Source organism: Lampetra planeri, chromosome 34, assembly GCF_965212315.1.
Source record: "Lampetra planeri chromosome 34, kcLamPlan1.2.h2, whole genome shotgun sequence".
In the NCBI taxonomy this organism is placed as follows: Eukaryota; Metazoa; Chordata; class Hyperoartia; order Petromyzontiformes; family Petromyzontidae; genus Lampetra; species Lampetra planeri.
In genome coordinates, this window is record NC_136140.1 from 4,924,030 (window position 1) to 4,950,520 (window position 26,491).

The 26,491-nt window shown below is 42.6% G+C and overlaps 1 protein-coding gene across 3 annotated transcripts in view; it reads left to right on the forward strand.

Moving 5' to 3' along the window:
- The window catches only part of SSUH2 (ssu-2 homolog), a 44,631-nt gene that overhangs the window by 8,997 nt on the left and 9,143 nt on the right, over positions 1-26,491 (forward strand). For 2 of the 3 annotated variants that reach the window (XM_078610566.1, XM_078610567.1), the window contains exons 2-8: positions 2,902-2,954; positions 11,528-11,641; positions 14,376-14,451; positions 20,383-20,512; positions 22,040-22,100; positions 22,771-22,895; positions 26,305-26,367. In XM_078610566.1, the coding sequence (XP_078466692.1) occupies positions 2,902-2,954; positions 11,528-11,641; positions 14,376-14,451; positions 20,383-20,512; positions 22,040-22,100; positions 22,771-22,895; positions 26,305-26,367 (622 nt within the window). Of the gene's footprint in view, positions 1-2,901; positions 2,955-6,629; positions 6,797-11,527; positions 11,642-14,375; positions 14,452-20,382; positions 20,513-22,039; positions 22,101-22,770; positions 22,896-26,304; positions 26,368-26,491 lie in introns of those variants that run through there. The other variant, XM_078610568.1, reaches the window with a different exon arrangement.

A 26,491-nucleotide genomic window follows, 5' to 3' on the forward strand; every position in this document is an offset into this window, starting at 1 on the left:
ATTACAACATCTGTTCCGCAGAGACCCTTTCATGAATGCCAATGCCCCCAGCTTTAAAACGGTTCCCAACATCTCACGATTGGCCACAGTGAAATGTTTTCGTGCTTGGGCCACATGTTTTTAGTTAGGCAATGCATTTTAGTGTACTGTATTGTACCGCATTTGCTGCAGTAGATAGTGTAGCAGTCCTTACGCATGTTCGTCTGTGTCTAACGCCCCCAAAGATCTATGCTCCCCACCTTGAGCAAACTTACATTGACCAAGTTGGTGAGGTTTGGTCAACCATTCCCCCATGTCCAAAATTGTGTGCAGTGGTGTTCATCCAATAGTGGATTAATGGACTGAAATATTGATAATACACGTGTTGTGTTGCAAGACTGGAACACCAATACAGTTTCTGTGTAAACATTTAGAAACTATCGTAGATGTTTCCTAGTTGACTCTGGCACACGGGAGTTTTCGGTCATAGGTTCTGTGCTCTGTTGAGTTACGCCCTGAACATGAAAAACAACATTCTTAGCTGTGCATGGAAAGGCATGAATGCATATTTTAAATACAGAACATGTGGATTTTGCAGGGGTTTGGGGGAAATAAACATTTACCTTAACAAGTTTCAGCTATTACCAAAAAAATCCTTTTCCGGCAGATAGGATTAATTTATTTTATTTGTATTACTGTTTCATGCTGGATGTAACAATTGAGTAGATCTCTTATCCACACATTTCGTGGATAAGCAGAGGTCGGAGAACATGCATCCTTTCACATTATCCGTAGGTTTTGAATCGGGCATGTTTCCCAGCATGCACTTTGGGAAATCACATTATAACTCTTATTATCTACAAGATTTTGTTATCTCCCCAACCCCCCCAGATAAATGGAGTTCACCCACAAATTCACCCTAATGAGCTGTGACTATCCATATTTGCGGTCACGGATAAGTGGAGTAAATTCTTGGAAAGCATCGTTGACAATAGAATCCAGGATGTCTCAAAACACGCTTCTTCGGAGTGGGCAGGTAGGAACTTGGTTGGACAGCGCATTCGTGCACGACAGACAAATAAACACGACAGACAGATAATCCCTGTATAAAAGAAAACTTGACTTGAGGTAGCCAGGCAGCCAACCAGGTAGCCAGCCCTCTTAACTATCGGCCCCTCCCCCTTGCTTAGGCACCTCCCCTTACCCCCCCTCCCTTAGGCCTCTCCCCTAACCCCCCCTCCCTTAGGCCCCTCCCCTGACCCCCCTTCCCTCAGGCCCCTCCGCTGGCCACCCCCCCCATATCCTTAGGCCCCTCCCCTGACCCACTTCCCTTAGGCCCCTCCCGTCTCCGTACCCGGCAGTAGGTCTCCACTAATCAACAAGCTGTTTATATTATATATATATTTATGCACGACAGACAGACAGACAAACAATCCCTGGTGGGCAGTGTGGAACATATTGTTCCTACCTGTATAAGAGCAGTTCTACTCTGTATGTACACACATTCTGTACATATTAACGCAAGAACATATAAATCACTAGACATAAGGTACCTTCAGGATTTTCACGTTTGCCTCTTATTCTGAGATACAAATAAGTAAAACTTTCACATCTAGAATCCTTATGATAAAACCAATGCCCCAAACTCAGAAAGCCTGGCACAGTCATAAAAAACCACGATAGTTGGTGGATAAAAAGCAACAATCTCCAATACACGTATATATGTGAATCGGCTTGGTAATTGCAAAAAGTGTACATACATTATTAACTGGTCCAAAGTCTAGCAATTTTGGCATGGATATATTTTACACCGCACGGCTGATGTAGCAGAGTAAACACACTACTTGTTTTCGACATGCCTTGATTGCGCTGTATATCCTTTCCAAGGGCAGTGCATCTAAAATAAGTGTGGCAGGTCCATAGGCCCATCTGGCGCCATGTGTAACATACATTACAAAAAGTTGTTCAATTTAGCTCTCATTGGAGACATTAAATGTTGGATCATCTCGGGTGTTAAGTGTTTAAGAACGAATGTGCAGTATCAACTTAATAATTCACTGTATTTAGATTTTTGTAATTTTTGCCTATTCCGGATGTTTTGCACAGACATACATTACATCATAAATTAGTGCTATGTAATACGTAATATCTTATATAATCTGGGATAATGCCACTAAGGTATGCCAGGTCCGTGCATGGAGAAATGTGAATCGTGTTTGGGAAATTCCAATGCAGGAGTGAGCTTGTGTGGTATGGATTGCACATATTTTCTTGGAAAACATCCAAAGCCGCTCACCTTTATGGGAAATTAAGTGTTTGCTCTAGAACCCGTTTTATCCTAACCTGGCAAAATGTGCTGGTGTGTGTCATGTAGGTTGTAGATGAGGGTTGTGCAATTGTTGTATTGACCACCAAATATCTGTGGTAATGCCATTAAACTCACAGTTGTAAATCCAGTTAACTGTATGCATATTCAATTATTGCTGTTATGTAGGTGTACAATTTCACAATCCACATTTTCAGGTCGTCCTACTTTACAACATTGGCTTAAGAGTATATACTGCATAAAATAGTCCCTCTTAGAAGGTAATTTTACAAAGTCACTTAAACAATAACTCTTCATTCAATGCACAGTTCTAAGTACTGCACTTCTGTAAATTAGCACCAGACATAAGTGATCTTTACAAATAAGGTGAGAGAATTACATGATGGAACGTTACCAATTCGAATGGAAAAGCACTTTTTATTTGCGTGATCTACCACAAAAAACCTTTGTTATGGATATTTGTCGTGAAAGCCTACGTGTTAAACTGAAAAGCATAGACTGGGATGTTGAAATGTTGATCAGTTGTCAGTTGGTATGCAACAGATTAGCAAGTCTTCAATCTCAGCTGTTTATTTTTGGGCTGTGTCTTTTTTTAGGCAAGGCTACAACTATGGGGCTCCATCCATGGCTGCCTATCCACCAACATTTGGTAAGAGGTTTTATTTGAATGTCTTCATGCAAATGTAAAAAAATGATACAGTGTGTAAATTTTAACTCCTAATCCTCGATTGTTCGGTGTTCTTATCATGTGCTTGTGAATCTGGATACCTGAGTTTGATTCCTGGTTAACATCAGTGGCGAGAGGTAACAACTGTATGTGTCTTGGATTCCCCTTTTTCTTCACCACCCATGCTGACCAGCATGGTGAAGTATGGTCAAGTAACTCCAAAGACCGACAGTGCGGGAAGGTCTTCATCTAGCGGCGGATTGCATAGACTTTTAAGTCAAGTTACAATTCCAGTCAATTGCGTGCATAATATTTATCCATCTATATTAATGTGTTCAAAGAGTTGTATCAGAGTGACATGCTTAAATAGAACCTCGAAAAATTACAAAAAAGGTAAGTAAGATTATACACTATTGTGCAAAAAATGTAACATGACATACAACATGCTTGACATATTAAGGAGCAAGAGCGATTTACATGCAATTGTGATAAGACAAAAAAGTTGTCGAATATTTCATTAGCATAGTGAGACATTGTTTTCTCACGTACTGTAGTTTGTGTCATGGTTCCATGTTGGTTGCTGTAGATGCATATATTCAAATTAGTTTGTATTGACCATTTACCCTTGGCTCGTGGTTCTCAAACTTTTTGGCATGGCAGCCCCCCAACGCCACACGTGTTTCATGTCTTGTACTCGTGGATTTTGTCACCCTAACGTGGAGTTAACATTCCCAACACACATTAGACATCTCTCCTGGACGGTATCCATTCCGAAGCCTTTTATACCCTTCCTATGAAAAACCGCGGGGGTGAGCACGACCCCCATGGATTGTGCTAACTGCTGCCCCCTAGGCTTGACAAAAGAAAGTGGTATGGACACAGAGACGCTGTTCCTTACCCTTGTCATCAGGGAGTGGGCCACCTGCCTTTCCAGTATACCATTTCAAAATTGAGTCAAAGTGAAAGAGGCCACTTTTGGGGCCATCCATTTAGTACGTACGCAAGCGTATGGAATGATCTACTGACAAGGGTTTTGACAGATTTTTGCGTACGTACTAAATGGATGGCCCCTTAATGGGCAACATTGTGCCTCGAAGGGAAAAAAACCGCAAGCATGACATTACACGGCAGCTAAGCAGGATTGATCTTGGATAGTGGATACGTAAAAATGGGGAGTTGTTGGTATGCTGCTACATTGCGACGTTAGCAAAAACTATTAATGTAGTGTGCCTTACTTCCAACGGCTATGCTCGGCTACGTTTAAACCACCCCGATCGATGTGAAGTATGGTCAAAACAAACCCATGACCAATTGGACATGGGGGAGGCCTTCATATGGTAGTGGATTGACAAAGGGGATTTAAATATCTTTTTTTACATGAGCCACTGCTGCTCAGCCATTTCTGTCTGCATGACAGACATGACTGAACAGTGCGTGGATCTGTGTAGCTCGGTTTAACAGTGAAATACATGGTACAGTACAATGTCCATGAAATACTATTTCACAGCGCCAGCATTTTTTCATGAATTAAAAGAAGGGTTTAAAATATAAGCCTGTGACCAAATCATTCAGAATGTGCTCATTTTCGTCAGACCTCGGATACGAAGCTGGGTTGATTCTGGATAGTGCCGAATAAGTGACTGTAATGCACTAACAAGATAAGAAAAATAATACGTTTTACCCTTAGTTTTCATCCTTTGATACTGGCAAAAAGATCCCATGGTATAGCTGCTCACCCCATACAATAGATGCTCTGATACGTGCATTGTCTTTGTGCTGTTCGCCTTTTGGAGTTGTTCTCTGCTCTGCCACTGGTGGTGAGACTAGGCCATGAAGAAGGCTGTCTCCGGTGTAGGCCAATCAGTTTCAAAGACAATGCTATCTATTGTCAGAGCATTCTTGATTTGAAGCTTTCGTGACTGCAGGGATCCATACTTTTTGGTTCTTTCGGTAAAGTCACGTGGGTAGAAAAAATAATAGATCACGACGTGTCGGTCGCAACACAAGCGTCTGTCTGAAACAATAATAGATCACGACCGAAACGTCATGATCTAATATTATTTCAGCCTACGTGGCTTTACCGAAAGATCCAAAGAGTTTTGTCAGAGCATGTTTGTTTGCATGTTCATCACAAGTATATGTGGTTAATGCAGACTTCATTCCTTTGCGAAAGGTATCTATTTTGGGTTTGAACACCTTAACACCTGTTTTCTTGCCAGAAAGAGTGATACTTATTCTTATTTTTAAAACTTTTATACTGGCGAAAAGATCCCACGGTATGAAACAAGCTCTTTCTGTCATAAGCTGCTGCTACCTGGTGGGCAAAAGAGGGTTGGCGCAGCAATGTGCATTGTTGTTGCATTGTACTTCTATGCCCTCACATCAACCTGTACTGGATCAGTGTGGTGAGCAGCAAGTATGGTCAAATAAACACATTCCTGCGGAGGGAGCTGGTAGGAACGTTGGGTTGCTCGGTCAATGGCCAGGGTCAACGGCGGCGTGGTGTATTCCGCAAATATGGCCGACTGTGAGGGCGGGCACAAGCCGGCGTGAGTAGGTTAAACGTTGAGTTTTACAGTATAAGGGCACCACGGGGTGACCAGCCCCTCCCCACCCTCCCCACCCAGCCCCCACCCAGCCCCTCCCACCCCCCACCCAGCCCCCACCCAGCCCCTCCCCAACCAGCCCCTCCCTCCCACCCCCCACCCAGCCCCTCCCCACCCTCCCCTCCCCACCCAGCCCAACCCCCCACCCATCTCCCCCCACCCAGCCCCTCTCCACCCAGCCCCACCCTCCCCACCCAGCCCCTCCCTGCACGACAGACGGACGGACGGACACACTAATCCCCTGTGGGCTGGTGTAATTATGAGGTTCCTACCAGTACAACCACCTGCACTGTCCGAGGAAGCCCTTATCCAGCAGTGTATTGGCAGAGGGCTGCTGTACGTATGCTTCAATGCAACATCGTTGATTAATTTCAGGGTTTTTTTTCACCACCGTGGCTGTATATCTCCATCAAGCCACCTGCGTGTTTCACAAGGGGATTCCGTAATGAGCACGTAATGTGTTCTCGAGATATGACTTAATCTGTGAAGGAAACGCGACGTTGACTGGATTTCATCACCATCATCATCATCGATATTGCGTCAAACTCCCCGAGTGCAGACCGCACCGATTTAAACCGCAGTTGCGTGCACCCCCCATGCCCCCCCCCCCATTGCAAGTAGTGTATTTAGATTTTTTAAAATAAAGAAAGCAACACATTGCGCTCTGGTAACATTTGCTTGTAAAGAGAAACACCGAATTATCGGGGCTTGTGTTAAAACAACAGCGGGAAAACGAGAACGCGTGGGTGATGACCACCGGCTCACGTTAAAACTTCTTGTTCCTCATTCCACATCCACACACATTTATACAAAAACATTTTGACGTTAACATCGCGAAAGGAAGTCGCTGTGGGCTTCTGCTCTAAGAGAGTAAAGAGCCCCGGGCCCGGCGAGAAATGACGTGGGGGGGCTGATGCTGCTGGTGGTGCTGCTGGTGGTGGGGGACCTCTGGTGGTGGCTTTGTGGCTGTTGTTGAGCAGATAACGAAACCCAAAAAAAAAGCCTTCCAACACGGAAGGCAAATTCAACAATTGCAATTGTTTCAGCGTTCCTTCGAGGAAGAGAGGTTCGGCTGTACGTTGTTAGGGTTGGTGGTGGTTGTTGTTGTTTCAAGTATTACTGTTCAAGGACGTCTTCACGACCGGCACTTTTGCGAATTGTCTTCGGGAAAGAGAGCGAAAGAAACTTAACGAAACATGGAAAACCCGGCGTTCATGGGTGAGAAAGTTGATATCGCTGTTGCTGCTTGCTTTATGCTCCTGGCTGGTTATTTGATTGTAAAATTGACTAAGTCATTTGAAAACGTGGCCGCCGCTTGCACTAAAACAGTGTAATTGTTTGACAGTTTACTTTAACGTGTGTGTGCGTATAATGTTGTAGAATAACGATGCTTTTACAAGTTGCTACATTGCTTTGTCTTGCTATTAGAATTCAATGCGGAACGCACTGTAACCGTGTACGTTGGCGATGTTTGTTTTAAACTTACTGGGCAATTTTATAAAGGTTTCTATTTGGTGTCTGAACGTCTTAACCCGTTTTATTTCATAATATTAATGGTATTGAACGCGTATTGTGGCCTTACAATTTAATTAAATGTTATTCATTTTGTTGCGTTACTCTCATAAGTGCACGTACTTTGACGTATTCATAGGCAGCGATTCGTATATATACTGTATTGCTGTTCTCTCGTTACAGTATAAGTTATATTGTTTATCATATTTTTATTCTGCATGTTTGTGCATGTTAAAGAACCATAGGATGCCATTAAGTAAATAGCGAGTACTGTATTGTAGGTTTTCGAAGACTAAACACACTTCACATGTTTAATTACTCAGACAGACCAGCATAGGCCTCTAAAACGACTTTATTTTCATAAACGTCATGCAATCACCGCCAATGATGTTGCAATAACAATGCTACGATTAACAAATGGCCAATTAAGAAAGTATTCACTTGCATGTTGGCTGCTATACTACGCAGGATAATGTAAGTCGTGTGCAGTTCAGTGGAAAAGCCGAGCCAAAGTAGCAGAGCTGTCAAACCCATACGGTTCACCCGTATTCTTGTACAGGGAATTTTAACTTTCAGGTTTGTACGACGTACAGCCGTTTCAATAAGGGCAAAACAAGTTTTTTGTGTATATTTGTGTTTCTCCCATGTGATGTTATAAGGGCACGGGGTGACCAATAAGGTCTGAATTTGTCTGTAGTAAGGTAGGGCACTGATAAGGCTTTGACAGGTATGTGAGTGTGTGGATCCACATATCAAGCAAGCAACAGCAGCTTGCAAATCACAGACGAGTAGTATGATGAGTAGCATCATTGACACCAGTTATCAAACTTAATACAAAAACAGTTTTTGTATCGTATTTTATTTTTTGTATATTTGTTTGTGATTCTCCCTTCTGATGGGACTTTGTAGGATGAACGGTGAGATTTATAGGGGCACGGGGTGACCAATAAGGTCTGAATTTGTCTGTAATAAGGCAGGCAATGATAATGGTTTGACAGGTATGAGATAGTTCCATCTCCCACTGACAGTCACATCCCAGTCGGGTTAACTCCACGTCTCTGGCGAGGGCAACGCCTATTGAGGCATGCATTGAGTTCATGCAACCTGATCGCCATGCTGATTTCATTCATCGCTTGTGTGACTTCTTTGTATTTCTAGAGCACACACCAACCAACCCGCGCGCTTAGCTCTTAAGATGCCATTTACACTCACAACTGATTTCTAGGCCCCATCTATGTTCTTCCTTGTCTACGCTGACTAATAATGAACTTGTTTATGTTAAATAATTGTCGTGAAAACCCCGTGGATCAGTCCACCGATGCTTGATGGTGGCCTCCCCCATGCCTTTACGTCATGCGGATTGTTTGGCCATACTTTACTATGCTGGTCAGTGTGGGCTGGTAAGGGAGGGCAGTACCCGTTCATATATTTCTCACCACTGCTGTTAACCCATGGACAGGAATTGAACTCGGATCGCCAGGGTCACAAGTGCAATGCGCTAACCTTTGTGCCACCACTCCACCCGATAGTGTCAACATGGGCTTGTAAATAACCAGTTGTGAAACTCCCAATGGAGAGAGTAAACATCAAGTTTGACGTGTTATGGGAAAGCAGAGAAAGATGAGTTTTTTTTCGGGTGCAGCGATTGTAACCCAGCAGTTGGATCAAGTTTTGTTATTTATACCCCTGGTTCTGTTCGTATGCTTCACTCTCTCATTTGTACTTTGTCTCTCATGTTTTCCCCGTGTGTTTCTACACGTTTGTTCGATCCATCGGCCTAAATGTACATTAATTTTAAAACATCAATTCTTACACGTGTTATTTGATGCACGTATGATGAGCATTAAGACAATGTAAATCGTTTGATGAATCGATGCATCTTTTACACCCCCTATATACACACACACACTTCTTCCCAGAAGCACACGTGATATATACGCGAGAAGCTGTTGACATTATGATAGTGGCCGTAACAAATCTGCTCACAGTGGCTGTTTAACGATCACATTGTAAAGAACAGTACAGTACTGAAACAGTGGCCACAATGGGTTATACAGTACAGCTGAAAAGTGCATCCTCTCCTATTAAATCTGGGAGACTTGCCCGGCTGAGAGAGTTTCCGCCCACAAGTTCCTCTTCTGAATGTCTGCCTCTCTTATTTTCAAATCCTGCAAGAGTTTTGCTTCATAAACATATAACTGAATACAATTATTAGCATTGTTGTGGAGAATGCAAATAACAGAAAGGTATATATTTGTGTTTTCACATACAAATTAAAGCGTTTTATACACATCCCAAACGCCCCACAGGCTTCTGGGAGTGCTTGAATAGCATTTAGATAAACAATTAGGACCGGTTTTGACACAATGTATCATCAGCAGTCAGGCACCCTTGTGTTATTACTGGTGAACTGGCCATATGTTATAGGCAGGGACCCTTTCTTTAAATATATCCGTCCTGGTTTGATGTAAAGTTATATCCTAGAAAACTCAAAATAATCACGAGGTTTTTTGTGGAGAATCTTAACAGATAAGCAGACTATTTGTCTCCTTCGCATATATCCGTCTCTCCATATAGGTTACTTGACCAAGTTTTGCAGAAATAGTACGAGGCAAATTCAAGGTCTACATAAGCACCACAGTTTTTTCCTATCCTGGTAAACGATGTGAAATTCCTTGCTCTGAGCACCTATGTTATAGCACGGCTTATATTATGAGTGTGTAATCTATCCAGCAAAGCCTTGAGGATAAATACTTTTTTTCAGGAAGGTTCTGCATTTGGGATATTTGGCACCGTCTATTAAATGGAGTGTTTGAATGTGGGAGGTATCCAGTATATCCAGAGAAAACATTCGTCTACCAAGGGGTAACACGCAAATGCCTGCAAACATCGATTCGCCAACCCCACTTGTTTATCCAGCAAAGCCTCACTGAGTCTCAATATTTTTTCAGGACGATCCTTTTTCAGTAGTGGGCAACGTTGCTACAGTATTTGAGTAAGTTTCAGGTATTTTTTTCATCATTGGGATGTTTGGCCAATAACAGTTATATTGTACGTTTTTTTTATTTATGGGAGGAAATTGGAGAATCCAGTGGAAGCCCATGCAGAATAGGGAAGTACACATTCTGCACACAAAGATTCCCGAGTGGGGAATCGAACCCATGTCCTTCTTGCTCTGAGGCACAAATGTTACCACTGTTCAACCAATGTAATCATATACTGGTCACCTCCCATCTGAGTATGGGTTCTGTTTATCCACCGACTCTTGCCTTCAAACCCCTGGATTATAGCCATGTGCCACCATGCCCTGCTAGAGCCCAATGAGACATTAACTCTCCAGTGGGTATGCAATAACCGTAATTCATCACAGTGGAGATCTCCTGCTGGCCGAACGTTGGGAAAGGCTAGTGTATTGTGCGTGAAGTTACTCGATTGACCTTTGGGAGCGAGCATTGGAACGTGCGTTGAACAGCTGCCGCCATGGAAGCAACGCTGAAGTCGACAGGAAACAAGTGTCGTGTTCGATAGCACTCCCCCGACTTTGTTCCTGACTGCGCAGTTCGAATGTTGTACGCTCGTGGAAACTTTATTTTGAGCCAGAATGTGTAAAGCTGAATACTGGAGTGACATTTATAACTGTGTGCATGTGCAGATATGTACACAATTCTGGATTTATTTTAAGCATACACCCTGTTGATCCTGTGCAATGTTTAACACTTTAGATCACGTTGGCTTCTTGTAGATTAATGACATCTTACTTTGGAAACCATTCATCAGTGGGCACAAGCTAATAACTGATTAATCCATGTGATGATAAGTTGGCAGACAATTATAAAGATTACATTGATATATACTTTCATACATGGTTGATATATACTTAACATTATAATGTAAAATTTGTTTTCATATCCATGTTGAAGTTGTCCAATGTTAGAAGCACTAAAATGCCCCCTGCATTTATTCCTGCTTCTGTATGACACACCGCTTTATGGTAAAGTGGTGAATAAAACCAAAAAAATTATGTTTGCACTTGGACTGCCCTTGTATCAATACACTGCTGGATGAGGGCCTCCCGCACCATGCTGGTCTGGTGGTTATTCGATCATACTTCACCGTCCTGGTCAGTGCTAGTTGGTGAAGGTGGTGAGGATTGAACATGCTAACAATGGCATTTTCTGCACTGTCCTCTGCTGTTTACAAGTGTTGTTTACATATAATTTATCTGTTAGTTGTCGACACACACTGGCCTGCATTTTTCCTGGATCTGATGAGATCTCTATCATTTGTAAATGGGTAGGACATCGGTTCTTAACTTTCTCGCTAGCTTAAATTGCTCAGCCGAGAGATTTTAGTTTCTGGCACCGAGCACTGCAGCTGCTGCTAGCTGTGAAGTCGGGTGACTCTTTGCTTTTGTTGTTGTATCGGATCGTATCGCAGGCTCGCAAGACCCGATGACAGGAGGAGAAGCGGGAGCTCTTCCATCCATGCCTTCGGCGCCGTCGGCACCCCCGCCAAACATGCCCGGCTACGAGGGGACACCCATGGGCCCTGGTGAGTCACTGCCTCTGCTCCCCTCCAGTACCACACGGCGGCGCATGGAGCTGTTGTATGGCTTCCTCGACATGTCCGTGATGGGGCTTTCCAAACTCTGGTTTTCGCCACTCCCATCCACAGAATATTCCGCAAGAAAGGTAGATATGTCTATGACAACTTTAGCAGTGCTATACTCTTAGGCTTTTTTCGATAAAGTCATGTAGGTAAAAAATAAAATTAAAATTAATAAAAGTAAAATAATAATCACGACGTTTCGGAGGCAACACAAGCTTCTGTCTTCAGGTGGAACCTTCACAGCACGATTGCTGAACCGTGACAGCACGATTGCTGTATCAAGTACTTGATACAGCAATCGTGCTGTGACGGTTCCACCTGAAGACGGAAGCTTGTGTTACCTCCGAAACGTCGTGATTTTTATTTTACTTTTATTAATTTAAATTTAATTTTTTACCTACTTTACCGAAAAAACATAAGAGTATGAATCCTTGCAGTCACGAAAGCTTCAAATCTAGAATTTAGCAGTGTTGTTTGTTGCTGGTCGCTTGAGTGTAACGGCATTTCCGAGTATTCTAAAATAGCGTTGTGGTCATTGTTGCAATATTCATAGAAGCGCTCAGGTGGCCTGTGCACATCAGATTTGCATGGTTGGCTACGTACGATGCAAAAGAAGCTCAACATACATACATATAGCTATAAACATATCTTCATGTTTTCCTTGTATGTCGATCCCAACAGAAATATTTTCAGTCTCCTTGAGTTAATGTTATCATTTCCTGTAATTCATTTCCATTGGTTTGCTATCATGAAAATGTCATCAGCAAATGTGAAATAGTTCATATTTTCTCGTTTTACATTTCACTCGTTGAAATTGGCCATTGAAATGTTGGATACGGTATCATCTTAACTATATGTTTAGGTATATTTAAAAATACATTTTGATATATTATATATGCTGTAAAACAATTCAGTGAGCATGTTTAATACATATTTATGAATATATTAACATAAACAATCTGGCCTGGCCATGGCTAGCACCAGTGGTGAGTGATATCAGAACTTATCTTGAGCACCCCTCCCAACCCTGACTCCTGCTTCACCAGCCTGCACTAACCAGCATGGCGAAGTACAGTATGGCCAGTTCGCGACGCGGGCTAACTTCCCGAAGTGCTCGTGAATATAAAATTTCACGGATAACGATATTGGCCTACGAAAACCTCTCTTTGGAATAAGTTGCCTTAAATAAATACGTAAATAGGCTATTAAATACATTAACATAATAACACAAACATTACAATACATTTAAAAAGGGCAGTAAATTACATAACAAATGTGTTTGATTCAAATATATTTCTCTTCCACGTGGAAATTTTCCATTCTAAACCAAAAAAACATGTACCTCATGTAATGACTCAATTGCCATTTCGATGGGAGAGATTGGTGAATGTGAAAAGTTGTACTGTGGTGGGTTTGTGACGACCGGCGTTTGCAAGGGTTGTTCACATGTGAGAAAGTGCAGACGCAGCCATTTGTATAACCCCATATGGCAGGGCTTGTGCCATGGTGATATCCTGCAGAAACGGCTATATGTGTACATCCACAATGTTTTTACTTTTCCTTTCACGAAACTTTAGCACCTTGATGGACTGTTTGCATGTCACTATAACCCAGTTTTTTGGGAAAAGCCACCTGCTTTGGCCTATGACCAAATAACCCAGAGTGCGCGCCTGATCTCATCACGTCTCAGAAGCTAAGCATAATTGAGCCTGGATAGTGATTGGCTGTGTGACTACTATGTATTAAACAGGTGTTATAGGCTGCGGGGGTGGGCGGGGGATGACAATGTGGTGTGCAGAAGAGAGAAGTGCAGCAAAATCCATGGTTGTATGCTGCCATATCTACATTCCATTTCTTCACCAACCCCCACTTTCTCTGCATAGTGTAGTTATGGTCTAACAACCCACAGTGCAGGGATGACAAAATACTTGTACATGCTTCTAGATTTGAAGCTTTCGTGACTGCAAGGATTCATATCTTAGGTTTTTTCGGTAAAGTCACGTAGGTAGAAAATAATAAAATAATACAAATATATTTTTTAAATAATAATAAATGAAAATAAATTAATTAAATCACGTTTCAGAGGCAACACAATCTTCCTTCATCAGGTGTAAAAAGGCACAGCAAAATAACTGTTCTGACTACAGTTATTTTGCTGTGCTTTTTACACCTGATGATGGAAGCATGTGTTGCCTCCGAAACGTCGTGATTTAATTTATTTATTTGCATCTATTATTATTTAAAATGTGTTTTTTAGTTATTTTCATTTATTATTATGTTATCATTATATATATATGTCTTTGTACATGCTTATGTACAAATCTTGTATACATGCATGGCTTTTGCCTGGCTATTGAACAAAGATGGTCAATGCATCACCCGCTTGCAAATGCGCTTCAGCGGGTGTCTGGAACGCCCTTCTTTACGATCTTAGGAAGCCGCTGGAGCTATGCACTTTTAAGTTCCAGATTTAAAACTTTTCATTAGAACTGCTTTTTGTGTTTAGTATGTTGTCATTCCAACGCACCTCCAATTAGCACTGTTGGCTACGTACGGTACGATAAAAGTTCTACGTACGTGACCTGCTTTGACTGAACTCCACAGGTAAGTGTTGTTACCCGGTCCAATGAAGGAACACAACTGAGAGTGGTGTTATTATTGTCTTGTGTTCTCCTAGACCACAATGTGCCACCTCCTGATGGGATGTTGCCACAGCCGGGTCCACGGCCCAATGGCCCTCCGCAGACCTACAGGTATTTAAGTTCCCAGAGGACAACGCACACTACCGCACAGCGGGTCAAAACACTTTGTGTACCTGCTTCTTCCCTTGCACCTCTCGACTTTGGAAATCCCTCCGATCAGGTTTTTCATAACCTTGCTCAGCTCAAAAAACATTACCCCCCCCCCCCCCGCTTTAAACCCAGATGTGTAGTGTTTGGGACTGAGGTCCGCGGATTTTCTATACCCATCCCCACTCTCATGTCTCCGTACCGGGCTCCTGTTGAAATATAATAAAGAAACAGCAGTAATGTTTGTTGCTTTGGACCTGTGCTTAGCAACGGTGATTAAAAAAAAAACCCACAGATGGAATGGCAATGTATTTTGGCAGCTTATGAAGGCTGTTCATTGCTTGTTTTCATTTATCTACTAGCATAAGTACCCGGCGTTGCCCGGGTGAAAAATATATTTCTTAATAACCTTACATATATACACAGATGGGCTGCTACCCCTGCCCCCCCCCCCCCAGCCACGATCTCCTGGGCCGCTGTGCAGTAATATGTACGGCCTATAGTGTGGTGGGGTGTCGAGGCCTAGTACCGTGCAGAGCCTCCGGCCTCGCCTAAATTGCCCATCCGGCTGAGGCTGGGTACAGGGGCCGTTACCCCCCCCCCCCCCCCGCGCTACAATAATACTGTCTAATCGCTATCATTTTATTATCTACCGACCCTATAATAGTAATTGCACACATTGTGGTGGGGGGGGAGTGAAGAGGACGTGAAACTTTGATGAATTTACCTCAGAGTCGCGTGTTAATGCGTGCGCATATTTTTAACGGGAATTAAAAATGGCGTCCACCCCGCAGCGAATGCGTCGCTACCCGTTGCCAGGGGCAACCGCCGTCCAATGAAACTGCGTATGGTCCGGCGACACACAGACAAACAGACACACAGACAGACAGACACACACACAGACAGACGGACAGACAGACGGATTTGCGATTTTATATATATAGATATGCTCTAAAAAAGGGCTGCTCCTTGAAATGTTAATATATTGTATGACAATAAGTGTGGACACAATAGCTGATTGGCCTATCTCTCCCCTCAAATATCACTCTGCTCCCCTTAATTTGTTCTCTGATCCTGCAACCAAACCTTCCTATTAAAATACTTAAGTCGGCCTTCACTCGCTTGGATGTCGCTCCTTCTCTGCCGTTGCCCTCACTGTCTGGAATTCTCTCCTGCTGTCATATATGCAACGAACTTCCTGCCCCAGTTCAAGTTCATGCTCAAGCCTTTCTCTTTTTTTACCTTAACCCATTGCTGACTGTCTCTTCTCTACGAATTCTGTTCAATCACACCTTGTCATGAAGTATATTATCTATATACCCCCTTTTCAGAGGGTTCGCTAAAGCACACGTTAAACTTTTGTCCAGCTTCTTGAACAATTAAAATCTCAACGTGGCAACGTTCCTTCAAACATCAAGCTACAAGTGGGAAAGGCTGCCGTTCACATATGGGTCCACACAGACACAGACGCACACGCAAGACATGAGACCTGTCGGCAACATCATCTTCATGCAAGAAGGACAATGCCGACAACAACAGCAGCATTTTTAAATCCAGTTGGCTTTAGGCACAATGTAAATCCAAATTGTATTTATTTAATGCTTCACAGGTTTCAGCTGTGGCAAGGCAATCAAGTTTGGTTATCATAAATTTGTAGCTACTCATTATCGTGATTGGCTTAAGTAGGCATAGAACCTACCAAGGGGAGGAGGGGGGGGAACAAGGTGGACAAATACGTACACAGCCCAATTTACAGTCCAACACAATAATCAGCAATATTCCAGATGCTGAGATGGAGATACCTGTCTATTCCCCATCCTCCTTGTGCCCAATCACGAGTCCATTCGTTTTTGCTTCTGGCCCCCTTACACTGGAGCAAGCTGCCCCGACACGTCAAACAATCAGCTTCACTGACCATTTTTCGTTCTTCTCTTAAAGCTGACAAATTTTCCCTCCGTTACCCAAAATCCTCTTCCCCCTCCATCATTAACACCACCATCCCCTTTCCCAACTTTCCTACCCATTCATCACACTCACTCACTGACTCATCAACCACTCATTGTCTCTTCCATCATTGTTTATTTCATGAAAAACATCTTCATGTACGACCATCCTTCTCATAAACACATCTCATCACACGTTTGCTGTACAAATATCAAATTATTTTCTTGGTTCTTTCGGTAAAGTCACGTAGAAGGGAAGTAATAAAATAATAAAAATAAAACATAATAAAACAATTCTCACGACGTTTCGGCCACAACGCAAGCAGCCGTCCTCAGGCGAAGAATGAGACATTATCAAGCTAGGAGCTTATATAGGTGTAGCGAGGAGGAGCGCCTTAACAAAAGAATGTGCATATGAAGAGGAATTTAGCATACCAATGGGCAACGTGTAGGAGGTGGGCGGAGGTGTTTCAAAGTCCCATTATGCCCATGCATTATGCAGGATCAACAGCACCACGGGGGGGCGCAAGGAACAGCGTTAATAAAGGAAAGGAATGTTAATGATATGTAGCTGCATTTATCAAACAACCACGTAGAAACCCAAAGTAAAAACTACATAAAAAACTAAAATATAAACTGATACTTACTATACTCTACAATAAGCTGAGTTACTAACAACAAATAATAAATTACAATTCTACGTCGTAAGAAGAATAAAATATACTTCCATCTAAACTTTATTCTCTTATCATATACAGTACTATATACTGCCATAGATAAACCCAACGTTAAATTATATACTGTATTGCTGTAAACCACCTTATACTTTATACATTTTAATATAACACTATGTATTATTCAACTCACCCTAATGTGTATCGAAATGGTTTATTACGTCCTTCCAATGATTGCTAAGCCTGAATCCATCTTCTCGGTTAAAATTGTCTCTGTGTTTGTATATGTGGATCGCCTCATACAGTAACTCAGCTTATTGTAGAGTATAGTAAGTATCAGTTTATATTTTAGTTTTTTATGTAGTTTTTACTTTGGTTTTCTACGTGGTTGTTTGGTAAATGCAGCTACATATCATTAACATTCCTTTCCTTTATTAACGCTGTTCCTTGCGCCCCCCCGTGGTGCTGTTGATCCTGCATAATGCATGGGCATAATGGGACTTTGAAACACCTCCGCCCACCTCCTACACGTTGCCCATTGGTATGCTAAATTCCTCTTCATATGCACATTCTTTTGTTAAGGCGCTCCTCCTCGCTACACCTATATAAGCTCCTAGCTTGATAATGTCTCATTCTTCGCCTGAGGACGGCTGCTTGCGTTGTGGCCGAAACGTCGTGAGAATTGTTTTATTATGTTTTATTTTTTTATTATTTTATTACTTCCCTTCTACGTGACTTTACCGAAAGAACCAAGAAGATGAATCCCTGCAGTCACGAAAGCTTTAAATCGAAATCAAATTATTTATTCAGCGCCTTGGTCAAGGCACTTTATACATTAAGACAAGATCTGTATGGCATTTGCGAGGCCCAGGTGGAGAGGAGTGTGATGAGGGTGTGTATTGACAGTCACAGTTGGGTTTGCAAGTCCATGATGTATACATGTGTGTGGAGGAAGCAGTGGGGAGCAGTAGTGCAACGGTCCGTGTGCTGCACTACAAACCCGACCAAACCGAGTTCAATTCCCGCTCACGGCCAACGCCAGTGACGATTATCTGAACCGGTCTTGGACCTCCTCTAGGTCGATTCAGCCTCAAATGAGTACCTGGTGCGGTGTGTAAACATCACCGCCGGGGAGACAAAGGCATGGTCCTGACCACCCACCCCTCGTGTAACGTACTGGCCTTCATAGGTGCTCGCTAACAGCACTTGCCCAAACAGATAAACGGGGTGATCTTTGTCTTTGGACCAGTGGTGCAATGGTTAGCTCACTACGATATGCACCTGTCGACCTGAGTATATTTGCTTGCCACGTGATATCTGAACTGGTGCAGGGCCTCCTGTAGGGTTGGCTTATCTGTTAATGAGTGCTTTGTACAGTGTATAAATGTAAGCTCTGGGGAGACGAAGGCAACTGGGCATTGTTGCTAAGCCACATCTCCCCCAAATTCGGGCCTTAGCAGTTGCTCATGCTTGCAAATAGCAAAAGCTTCGGCTGTCTACAAGGTTATACAGGGGATATTTGTCTTTGCACACTTTGTGTGTGTGGATGGGCAGCACATGGTTTAAACGAACTATGTATTTTTTGTTATAAGGCAGTGTTTGTAAATAAGAATGGTGGTGCCCTATTTTAAGGCTATAATTCCTGAGCGTAGTGCTGCTACATCATATGCCATTCATTTTCAAAGTGCAAAAGTGCAAGATGTCTTCATGGCAACAAAGATATTCATGAGCAGCACAATTGCCATTCTTGCTCTCTGCAGCCAGATGGCACTGGATCTCCACACTTAAGTAAAACGTGTCCAATTTTACTATTTGAATTCATGCCACACATCTCAAGAAGCTGCACAAAACCGAGCGCATGGTCACAGGCAAGCACTAGATAATCTTGATTATTTGGTACTTCAAGATGTTGTTGCATATATTCGTTTTATAAATTCAAATTGTATATAATTAGCATACAATCGTGTACATAATTGCCAAACATATCTCGGCTAGTGAAAGTGGTCCAGATCATCCTACTAAAATATTTAGTTCATAATTAGCATGAATTAGGAACATTCAGTGGCATCTTATGGAGCATACTTAATGTATACATGGTGTAAAATGATCTTGCGATCTCCATGCAGTCATTTAGACCAGTAGCCTTTGCTCTATACTCTCCAAACTACAGTGTAGTGCACATTTAGCTTATATTCTCTATAAAATCAACAAATGGCCATCTGGAACATTGGTAAATTATCTGAGCACCAAGCTAATTGATTCTAAGTATTTAGATTCGCCGTATAATTATCAGGAGGGTCCTACCAATTCTTCGGAGTTGAGAGCGAATGCTGCTGTGTGTAATCCCAATTGAGTAATTTGCAGATAATGTTTTCAGCATTGGCATGTTTGGCCAATACCGGTTACATTGTTTGGGATTTAATTTTGCTATGGGAGGAAAGCAGATATCCTGGAGGAAACTCATGCAGAAGAGGGGGCAACATGTAAACTAAACGTAGCAAAGGTGTACTAAGTTGGGAATTGAACCCAAGGCCTTATCGCCTTGAGACACGAGTGGTTCCACTGTGATACCCTGCCAGCCAAGGCTTCATGTTATAACAACATACTCTGTGTTTTGAATGCATGGTAGGACACACCTGTTCAGTCTAGCACTTTGGATGTGAGGGTTGGTGGATCGTACAACGATGCGCAACTTCCAAACTCTGACCAAGAGATGGCAGTGTAGAGCTTCACTGTTGTAGTACTCACGGTTTTATCCATATATTCCAGTTTCCTCCCAGAAGCCAAACAATCGTGTGGAATGCGGGACCTTCCTGAAAAAGTATTTTGTCGATCAGTGAATAAATAAAGGGCATCTATGTATTATTTAATGACTCATTGTCTATTATGTATGAAGGACAATCCAGTTTGCCAATCAACTCATGAACAAACAAAAAACGTTTCTTTCGAATCTAGCCAAGTGGCATCTGGAAGAAGAGGAAGACCTCCACTAAAACATCTTCCAGGAGAAGCAATAAAAAGTTTCCTTTGATGCACAATAATCTTATGCAAGACGAAGTGGGAAAACAAATTTGAGGAAGTTAACCTCTGAAGGAAGGACAATTCTGGAAGTATCTTAAATACAGGAAGGGTGGGTGACAGAGGGGAAGAGTGGGACAGGTGACAGAGATAAGAGGGGTCGAGGAGGGGGAAGAGAAGTGGGAGGGGTGGCTGCCCTCTGAATCACAGTTTTTCTGCTCGTGATTGATATCCATTAATCAATGTTTGTCACCACACAGCATCCCGGCCATCAGCGAGGAGGAGGCAAAGGAGGCGCTGATGCAGTTTGTCTCTTCGAAGTGCTGCTACAGCAAAGAGCCTGTGAATGGCATGGTCTTCACCGAGCTCCTCCCACACAACACCTACCGGGTGAGCGTGCCTTCATCGCTAGCAGTCCTAGATAACGTTCAGGTCTTCCTTAACGAGTGGCAGCGCATTTGCCACTTGTCACAGAGGTTCGCAGTTCCATGGTCGACGATTCTGCGGGAGTATTAACGGGTGGACGTTAAAGAAGCCATTAACATTCTTCAAAAGAAGAGTTGGCCCGTGTGTGCCGGCGTCATGGTCCAACTTTGCCAAATTTGAACAACTACTGACAAATTACTTAAATTGGGAAAACCACATACCAACATCACCCCTTCCTGGCAGACTATACCCATTTGCAAGCTGGTGCTGCACACACCAAATGCTCCATAAGGAGAGCTGCCACTGGGTTCCCCTTGGCTTCATGGCTGACGGGCGATGGGACGGTTGAGAACACGTTCCTTCGGAGTGGGCAGGTAGGAACTTGGTTGGACGGCGCATTCGTGCGATCCGTGTCACGCGGCGCAAGTTGCGTGGGGTGGCGCGTCACGTGGTGCTGAGCCCACCCGAAGCGCTCTATGAAATACAAATCGAGGGCGTGGCTATGCACGACAGACAGACAAATAATCCCTGGTGGGCAGTGTGGAACTGTTGTTCCTTCCTGTATAATATCTGATCTGAGGCACTTTGAGATTCTGAGGCATTTGATCAAACGGCCCATACATAAAAATCATTATCCTTACAATCTCGCATGTCTCTGTTCCTCCTGCATGCACTGATTGATGAACTGAATGTATATGTACAGCCTCTTTGTTAATACACTGCTGCTAGTCAGGGCAGGTCAGTGAAGGTGGGGAGCATTGAAGTACAGTACAACAATGGATTTTACTATACCGCCTTGTGCTGCCCACTGCGTAACCACGCAAGACCTATGACGACCTGTCTGTGCATGGTGGTCGCCCATCCAAGCACTAGCCAGGCTCGGCCATGCTTAGCTTCTGAGTTCTCATCACACTTGGAGTGATTGAAATTTTTTTTGAGTGAAACTGTGCTAATATCTCCATTACCAGTGATGGTGCAAATCGCCAAGGCGATGTGTTTCGGCTGTTCCGTCAAGATGCAAATTTCCCCCCAAAATGTATGCTCATTCTTACCGAGTGGTTCATCATCTTTAGCCATGATCAATCCCACTGCTGGATGAAGGCCGCCTCCCCAGGCGGGTTGCCATCACTCACGATCTTGCGATGCAACAATCCACTGAGCACTTGCCGGTCTCATCGATTAATCTCTGACGATGGATGCACCTTTTGGGCGCATTCTCTCCTTTGGTTGTCACCTGGTAGTTATTCTTGCCCACCTGCTCAAGCCCGCTCAATTTTACTAAAAAGTTGGTCGGTTAAGTGACTGAAAGACACGTTTTAAAGCACCCATATGGCCATCGGGCCATCGTGATGTAGATTTTAGCATTCTCAAACACCAAAGCAGCTTTTAAAAGTATCATAGCTGCTGGAAATCTCAATGGGTTTACACGACTCAGACGCGGTTCATGAACAACTATCTATATATCTTGTTGGTGTTATTTTATTTGCGTAGTATCATCTGGAGACTTTCACCGAAGAGCGGACCACAGCCTGGGAACACGAGCCGTTCAGCGGTACCGTAACTCACTTTTATCGTTTCGTAAAAAAATTCATGAAGCATAAAAAAAAATGCATTTGGATATATTTTTCTATATATGTTTCTCAGCATGCTAAATTTATTTTTTCTTAATATGTCATTCTAAGGCTTACCAGAGTTGTGTTTTATATCCAATCTGTGCTTTTACTTACACCCTATAAAGTTGGAAAATGTCAGAGATGCACTCGCCAAACTTTTCAGACATTGTCATACATCTGTTAGCATATTTTTTTGTTTACGCATCCTTCAGATGTTTCACGTTGGCTTTGTGCTAAAGGAAGGCAAGCCTAATAATTAATATACTTTTATTTCGTAGCTACAAAATAGGGATCTGGTGATGTCACTGCCTTACAATGTCAATGCAATGCATCGCACCTACGATTATCACGGTTGACTACGTACGGTGCGAAATAAATTCATCGTACATACATCACGAGAGCGCTATATTGGCACACTGGACCATAGTGCGCCGTTAATAACGAAACTTCAAACTTGTGTCAGCTTGTCCGGAACACAAAGCCTTGCTATTGTATCAACAAGAAGAGCTTTGTCTCTTTCACTGTGATGTTCAAAGGCTAATATGAAGTGTTTGTAATATATGACATTTCAGTTTTAGTCGTTGTAATTAACATTTTGATGGCATACAGGGAACCCGTCGGAAGCTGTTCATTATGAACCAGCCCCTCTGCCGTGGGACATCTTGGTCAATACCCCGAGCATGTTCACTCCGGACAAGAAAAAAGTGCCTGTTCCCAACACATCTTCTATTCGGGTTGGTGGATTTCAAACGTATTATTAGTCGATCAGTTAATGTCTGAATGAGCAGCATGGGTAAAGTGTTTCACATGGTGTGGGAAGTGGCTTCATTTACGAATAAATTGACGAACGGCTGTAAACGATGAACAAGATGGACCAAATTTTGATTTAAAGCTTTCGTGACTGCAGGGATTCATCTTCTTGGTTCTTTCGGTAAAGTCACGTAGAATGGAAAAAATAAATAAATAAAACATAATAAAATTCTATAATATTATAAAAAATTGTATAATGTTTTATTTTTATTATTTTATTATTTCCATTCTACGTGACTTTACCGAAAGAACCAAGAAGAAGATGGACCAATTGAGATGAACAGTATAAATGAGACAAAACAATACTTAATGCTCGAATTGAGCCACAACCCCAATTCGGGACAATTCATAGAACCACGCTGGAAGGGTGAATTTTTGTGTGCTTAGCACATGACACTGCTTGTCACACTAGTTGACACGGTAAATTATGACATGGAGTAAGCACATTTTGTTCCTCAGGAACGGAGACGAAAGAGTTTTTGCTTTGCAAATCGCCAGTGTAACACTTGTCACAATACAGCCACTCGTTCGCCAGCTTAACCTGTGAGCACAAGGGATGGGAGGCTATGGAAACACACATTGTCGGTTTTGTTTATTTCTCTAAATGTTCGCTAAGCGGAATGGAGCAATGGGGGGTGGGGGGGGCAGGCGGGGGATGAGATACCCTTGGATTGTGCCGCCACCGCAAGCCACAAGTGCTACGTCTCATCCGAAACAGGCTTTCTTGCAGAAAAGTGACTGATTTTCGGCCAAATGATTAGGATTCCTGTTCAATTTCAACCGTGGCGCTAAATACAGCTGTGGGTGGCATGCAGAATAATACGGGGGCAGCAGCTTTGCGAAAACGTTACAAGATTTACTATTTGTTACATCACCACTGATTTGTGAACCCCCCCAAACACAAAACATATGGTGGCTTGACTGTGTAAGGAGAGATAGGATTATAATGCATTATAAGATATTGCATTTAATCTGCGTAGTGGATAGCTCGCGAGTGTGAACACTTCTACCTGAATTATAAGATTAAGATGCAGATATTTTTCTTATAAATAAATGAGGTTTTCTTTAAACTAGCATAATAATATATTGTCAGATATATCGCTGGGTATCTGAATCTATAAAATGCAGTATCTACTACCACAGGAATGTGGCATTTCACTCTTGGTATATATTATCAGATAAACAGTGGAACACTTTAACAAGCCTATAAGATGTAGGAAATAATTCCAGCATACCTACTATAATCACCCAGGAATGTCTGTCCTTAACGCTCGTGACGTCACTCCACATCGACCAGCCCCCCTCATTAATATTCATGAGCAGGTGACGTCCTCCAAATGCACACACCCCCATTATTATTATCTACTATAATGAGCCAAGAATGTCTGTGTGCAACACTCGTGACGTAACTCCACATCGAACAGCCCCCCTCATTAATAATCATGATAAGGTTACATCCTCCAAATGGACACCCCCCCCCCCCCCCATTAATAATAATTAGCAGCTGACGTCACTCCACATGGGGGGCCGAGGCGCCCCCTCCTGGGCGTCACCTTACAACCCTCACTACAAAGGCAGAACCCTCACGTCATGCGATCTCCGTCATGCTGTTGAGACATCAAAGTAAAAAGGACGTCATGATGAACAAGGGATTATAACATTAAAATGGCATAGGTCTGCAACTATACATTACGACATATAATGATGAGATAAGCCACTTCCATGAGCTATCATGCGTGGCCAGGTCACCTCTGAGAAAGAGCTAATAAACTCAGTGGGCTTTACCTGATAAATAAAATATATGTATATTTTATGGTCCATCTTCATAGCACTTATATTTATATTGGTTAATTCCATTATTTAATTTAAGTATAAAGACATGTAAATGTATATGCTATACATTTAGGCCACAGTGTTATTGATAAATGTGTTGAGTTCTATGTTGCGTCTGCTTGTGCACCATTGCCAGAATGCAGAATCACCAAATCGTGCGTTTGCTTATGATTTAAGATAGGCCAATTTGTTCTTGAAAACATTCAGCAGTGAATTCCTCTTAACTTATTTGTTTCATATATTGTACGGCATTCCTGCCCGTCAGCCCTGCGAAGGCAATTTAAGTTTGTCATTGGTGAACTCAGTTTTAAACACACACATGTCCAGTTCTTTTTTTTTGCCTCAAACTCTACATAATGAGGATTTTCCTTGAGTTACTAGTCAGCAGTTTTTTTTTATCACGTCAGTGTTAAGAGCTGTTATTTAAATAGGCACCCAGCGTGTTTCAAATTCATTTTACTCCCCTCTCAGTTCTCTTTGTGAAGTAGATGTGTGCCTCTAACTTTTAAAAAAATGTATATCCTGCAAAACCCTGGAATGATTAAAATGCATATTCTTTGGTTCTTTTGGTAAAGTCACGTGTCTAAAGTCACGTATCTATGTGACTTTACCGAAAGACCCAAAAAATATGAATTCCTGCAAGTTACGAAAGCTTTAAGTCAAGATTAAAATGCATTCATGCCAGATGTAGTATATATCCATATACATCTAAAAGGTTTTTGCGCTTGTGCTGCATAGCGCTGTGATGCATTTTGGATCTTACCGCACACTATTCAACACGATGTCCAACGTTTTGCTTCACATGCTGGGAGCTGCTTCAGAAAACTGAAGGAAGCAGCTCACATTCTCCGTTGATTCTATAAAGTTTCTTGCTGCTGCCGTTTCATATAATAAATTAATAAATACATTGGCTACCATAGCCCTACATGATAAATAAACATTAGATGGCCTACATCATACTATATAAACTATTTAAACTATTTTTTTTTATTTTACCAGAAACGACCTGGCCACAAATGATAGCTCAACGAAGTGGCTTATCATGTGGGAATTTATAGGAGCCAAATACTCTTCTCGCATGTTTCTAAACGTGGAGGGAAATCCGGAGGATCCGGAGACAAATCCACGCTACCAGAGGGAGAACACGCAAACTCCAGGATCGAACCCACAACCTCCTGCATACCAGGCGAGGTAGTTAACATCTTGCCACTGTGGCGCCATCTGTACTGGCAGCAGCAGCTAGTAACTTCATGTCATCAAGGGAAAATGTGAGGTGCTTCATACAGTCGGACATCGTGCCGAACAGCACGCGGTACAACCGAAAAACACATCGGAGGTGCTACACCACCTCGCAGTTTCCTTTCGATAACGCCACCAGCTACCATCGCGCCACTCGACTAAACGTTTCAGGAAACGCTTTGGGAATGCGCACATCAATCGACTTTGTTTTTGTGTTTTGGTTGTAGCGTCGCTGACTCGCTTTGTTTTCTTCCGTTGCAGCCTTGCAACGACTGCCTTGGCATGGCACGCAAGCCGTGCTCAAAGTGTACAGCCCTTGGAAGAGTAAGTTGCATGCTCGGTCTTAAGCTTCTCATCTGTCCCAATTTGTTAGCATTTCTTGGTTTGGCCACAAGTCTATAAAAAAAAATGTGCGGAAATCGCATTTTAAGTTGTGATGCCCATCATG